Genomic DNA, 5,310 nt, shown 5'->3' on the forward strand with positions numbered 1-5,310 from the left:
CAGCACCGCCCGTCGCCACTTGGTCCCACTTACTTTTCCGTTTTTTGGCGTCGGCACTCTCTGCGCTGCTTGATGAGCTATTGGGTCGCTTAGCCGTACCAGATACGATCTCGATCTTCGTCTTCTCTTTGCGCGCCTTCTCGAGTTTATCCATCTCCGTCTTCTGCACTAGAGCAAGTTCCTCGTAATACGAGTCCTTGCTCCACTTGAACGGGTCGAACCTGTCCGGTGGATAGTTGGTGCCCAGCTCGTTGATGCTACAAAACTGAATGAGTTTTTCATAAATGGAGGGATTCCGGAATTCCTTGCGCTGTTGAATCATCATGTTCATGTCCAACCCGCCGCTCTCCATTTTCCTATAAAGCCTCGCAATCTTGTCCTGCAGCTCAGTGGGACATTGACCCGGTGGTTCCGGTGGTATCGTTACACCGTAAGAGTCTACTGCCTCACCGTTATTATCTGAAAGCAATTCTCCGGAACGCAAGGAGGGCGACCGACGCTCAGTGCCACCGCCGACGACAACGATGGCGGCAGCGGCGACGGTGGTAGCGGCGATGTTGCCGGTAGCCGCAACCGGGAGACCATTCTCCTCGGGGCGTTCTGCAACCGTCGCGGCGATCGCCGCGCCCGCCGTCATCAACGATGATGACGACAGCACCGGCGGCAGCGACGGTGGCAACACAGCAACGGCCGCCCCCTCATCATCGGAGACTACCGCATCGTCAAAATAAGAGACCAATCGCTGCACCTTTGTGGCCGTTTCCGGCAAGTCGCTACTACCCGCGGACTTGCCGACGGCGGGACTATGCGAGGCTGAACGGCCTCCAGATATGGGACTGGTGCCAGATCGGGCCTGGGGCTGACGACCGACTTGGGCATTATGCGGGGCGGCCCCCTGGGGAGTGTTCGAATTCTCCTCCTGCAGGCGCTCGTCTTCCACCCCGTCCTCGCCCTCCGAGTCGGTATAGGTGGCCGTGAGAGATGCCAGAGCAACACTTTGTACAGACATGGTTAGTTGGCTTTGAGTGTCCGCCGTGCTACCAAGCGATATTTTGTGTGGGAACTCACCGGTCTGGCGCTGCGCGGCCTGGCCCAGCGCCCAGCTCGTTACCCACGCAAGGGCTTTAGGCACAGAGACAGAGAGCTTTTAACGGGCCTGATGGGCGCGTTGAGCTTTGGTCGCTTTTACTACGAACCTAAAATTATACACATTTATCGATAAGTATATCACATTCAATTAACATTACTTTTTACATCAAGTTTAATATCAAGTATAAATATCAATTTCAGGTTCATTTACAATATTATAAATGAAAAATTTATGGAAAATTTATATTACACTACCTAACTCGCACCATTATTATATCGCTTTTAACACAAAAGTTTATTTTTTATTTGTTATAAATTTTCCTTCCCTAATTTTGCAACATGCTCCTAATCCAATTCAAGTGTATGAAAGGTACTCCAAAATTTTGTCACACATAATTGCTACGCGAATGACGTTTATTTAAAGGCAACGAGTAATTATTGACAACATTAACATTTGTAGCGGCGTTTAAAGCATACAGACATAACAGGAATATCTTATTCATTCATATGAGATTAAGCAAAGAAATGTAGGTTAGGATTCAATCGAGAAGCAATAATTCGACTATCGGCGACGAAGGAGCTACACTAACCTTAAACTTTCAACGTCTACGATCACTTGGTTTAATTCGGACCTGGTCGTCCGTACATTACGAACAATTCTTAGTACTGTCGTACAAACAAATACTCCACAAAGTGAAGCAAAATTAATCCGCCATGTTCCGCCATTGGAGTGCGTTCCTTCCCGACGTACTTTGCAGATTGTCGTGTTGTTTCGGAACCGTTCGGCTAGCATCGGATATGTTCGGCGATTTAATCCATAAACGTAATAAAACGGCTAGTAAAATATTACACTCTCATATCAAATGACCAATCCGCGTGAAGAAACTATTGTTTCTCTATTTTGGTTGGCAAAGTCAATAGAGTTTGATTTTTTTTTCTTAAATAGAAATCTAGATATTGGACAAGTTTTGATTCATCCATACATTTTAGGAAGTTTACAACGGAACTTTAATTTACAAATTTGTTTTACAATTTTTATAAATTGTGCTCCGCACAATAAAAGAAACAGGGAACAGAGAACAGAGAATAATAGTACGTTTCCACTGAGCGCGTCGCGTCGCGTCGTCGAAGAAGAGAAAAAGAGGAATTGTGTATTTATATAATCTGATCTCTTTCTCTCTTTCATGACGCGACGCGTGATGTGCTCATTAGAAATTCAGCCTAAGAATTTCAACCTATCAGAAACTGTGTATTTCACAATACACGATGATATATGTAATACTATTTATTAACATTTATAACAATAATAATTAATAATATTATAAATATTAATAATACTGACATATAGGATGTCCTTAATCTACGGGATCGCATGTCATGAGCAAGTAGAGCGGACTAAACTGAGTCGAAAAGTATTGTTCCTTTTTTGCTTTTTTCGCAATAGTTAACAATATTAATTTTTAAAGATAGTGTGTCTTCCCGGCCTACTGCTGGCAAATGTATGTATATACATACATATGTATGTATGACCAGCCGGTCACAGAAAGTTTGCAACACACTTTTTTCGATGGATTTCGAAATGCAGCTTGCTCACCGAGCGATTGACTGCGTTCAGCAGAGAAAGCAGCTTTGCAACTGTTGTAAAATTCGTCAATATGATTGGTCTTGCTCTTAGTTCTTCATTGGATCTAAATGTATAAACCAATCATATTTAAGAATTTTACAACAGTTGCAAAACTGCTTTCTCTACTGAACGCAGTTATTGGTTATTGTTCATGGATCTACAAAAAAAGGTACCATTTTATGCCGACGCTGGACGCTCATTTTCGGCGTCACAGTCAAAATAAGTCACAGTGATAAGAGGGTGATCCCAATTGATCACGGCTCGATTGGACACCACCAATCACAGCGACCGGTGCCTAGGAGCTTTGTAGTCTCAAGCGCTGTGAGTGGCTCGTGTCCAATTGAGCCGTGTCCAACTAGGTGCCACCCGCCTTACTTGCGTGCTACGGCCTTACGTTGTTAGGTTTTTTCGCGTCGCATCCAACATGCTCCAACATGCTCCAACATGTTCCTGCCATAATTCCTACTCACTCTAATGAGTGCATTGGAGTGAGTAGGAGCTATGATAGGTTCATATTGGAGCATGTTGGAGCATGCGACGCGAACAAACCTCTTGTATGTGTCATGGGCTTAAGGGCCTGCGCACAATAGAGGAACAAGAATTAGATATTAAGATTTCAACCTATCAGAAATCGTGTATTCCGATGTAATCAGTTTTTCTGATAGGTTGAAATCTTAATATCTAATTCCTATTCCTCTATTGAGCGCAGGCCCTAACTTGCTTATTTCACGCATGCTCACTCCATTTTGGCAAACACTAACATCATAGGTGCCGATCAAAGACTTATAGCGTTTTCGGCCGGGTTTGCACCAACCTGGGTTGGATCAATGGCGTTTTGTGCTCTCCTATTAGTAGAGCATGTGACGTCAACCAATAGGAAAGATTAATTCAACCAAGGTTGGTGCAAACCCGATCGGGTCGAAAACGCTAATAGAGAATGGACTGCGCGATCCGTATCTAAGGCCGGTATTCATAGTCGGTTCTTATTTCAAGACCGTCTTAAGTAATGTCTTAAGACGCTAATGCAGCCCTCTGATTGGTTCGTGACTTCTTAAGACTGTACTTAAGACGGTCTTGAATATAAGATCTGACTATGAATACCGGCCTAAGTATTGTATCAAATGTGGTCGACAATAATGAGAGAGAGGTACATGGGAGACGGCAATCCCCCCCTCTCATTCTCCCTCTCATTACACCATTGAATGGAAAGAGATAGAAATAGCCGTCTGCCACGGTCCATGATGGAATTATGCAAAGTGTGTCGTTCCCGTGGATGCGCAGTAGCCTAAAAGTAGTGGGAAGTGGACAACCAATCATGGGGGGCCCATTTGATTAAAATCCAATATGGCTGTGTTTATTTCGGGACACTGCGTGTTATTATGACAGATCGACCATGTGATCAATTATCGTGTAAAACTGTAAGTAATAAATAATATTTTTGATACATTAACCGCGAAAGTAGGTCTGAAACTTGAGTATAAATTTCCGACGGAGATAATCGCATGTTTGGTGCGAACCAGATCGTATATTAGGTTGCGCAATATAAATAGGCAAATAAAAATAAATAATGTAGTAAGAAAACAAAGAAAATCAAAAAAAATGTGCAATCGTATTTCTAATCAGTAATATTGTTACAGTTTGTAATATCTTATATTCTAATAGGTTAAAATAAAGATTTCATTGTTATTTTTACTTCTAATACTGTTTTTATTAATAATCTTCTGTAAACGTTTGAATTCCACGCGTATAGAATGGGCCCCACGTGATTGGTTGACAAAATATGTCCCCCCACTCTCTGCCGCCATTATGCGCAACGACACACCTTGTATAATTTCACCATGCCACGGTCCCTCTCTCTCATCCCTATTGACCATTTTGACACACGGATGACACGGATCGCGCAGTCCATTCTCTATGCCTTTGGTGCCGACAGAGAGTTGCGCTACTGCATCTACTCAGTGTCTTTAGACGGGCCGTATTTCTGACGCATGCGCGTCCAAAGTAGCTTCAGTAACGTACCGGTCACTAATTAACAGGAGATCATTAGTCGCCTATGTAAAATTTTTTCAAAAATGTTGAAAATTTTAATATATTTTACATATTTTACATATGTAAACATATATAGAAATATAATATATATATTTTTGAAAAAATTTTACATAGGCAATTAATGATCTCCTATTTACTAGTGACCGGTACGTTACTGAAGCTAGAGTCCTAGATTTATCAGAGAGGCGCAACCGATGTTATGCATTCTGATTCGCTGTTGCAATCTAACCAATTGCGTGACTTGGCAGCCATTTATAATATTAGGTGTTGAACTTAATTCCTGCCGTTTTTCATCTCCAAAATTGATTTGCTTTGAAGGGAAGATGAATGAACACCTTAATCAAAGTAATTTCCTCCATTTTCTACTTTATTACTAATTAATAATACTTTATTAATAATACTTTGATAAAGGTATTTCCCTTCGAAACAAATCAATTTTGGAGACGAAAAACGGCGGGAATTAAGTTCAACCTAATATTAGTGACATATTTCTATTTCATTTTATTCTATACATTCTATCTCACATTATCCTACACGTCTTAAGGCCC

General features: G+C 41.9%; 1 protein-coding gene across 1 annotated transcript in view; it reads right to left on the bottom strand.

Moving 5' to 3' along the window:
- The window catches only part of LOC108758262 (uncharacterized), a 2,488-nt gene extending 668 nt beyond the window's left edge, over nt 1–1,820 (bottom strand). Inside the window, 2 exon segments of the mRNA XM_018503130.1 lie at nt 1–1,196; nt 1,680–1,820. The exon segment at nt 1–1,196 is cut by the window's left edge and continues 11 nt beyond it. Of these exon segments, the coding sequence (XP_018358632.1) occupies nt 1–1,009 (1,009 nt within the window). The 5' untranslated portion in view covers nt 1,010–1,196; nt 1,680–1,820.
- Nucleotides 1,821–5,310: the final 3,490 nt, after the last annotated feature.

The sequence above is a fragment of the Trachymyrmex cornetzi genome, unplaced genomic scaffold (genome assembly GCF_001594075.2).
Source record: "Trachymyrmex cornetzi isolate Tcor2-1 unplaced genomic scaffold, Tcor1.1 scaffold1559, whole genome shotgun sequence".
Taxonomy (NCBI): domain Eukaryota; kingdom Metazoa; phylum Arthropoda; class Insecta; order Hymenoptera; family Formicidae; genus Trachymyrmex; species Trachymyrmex cornetzi.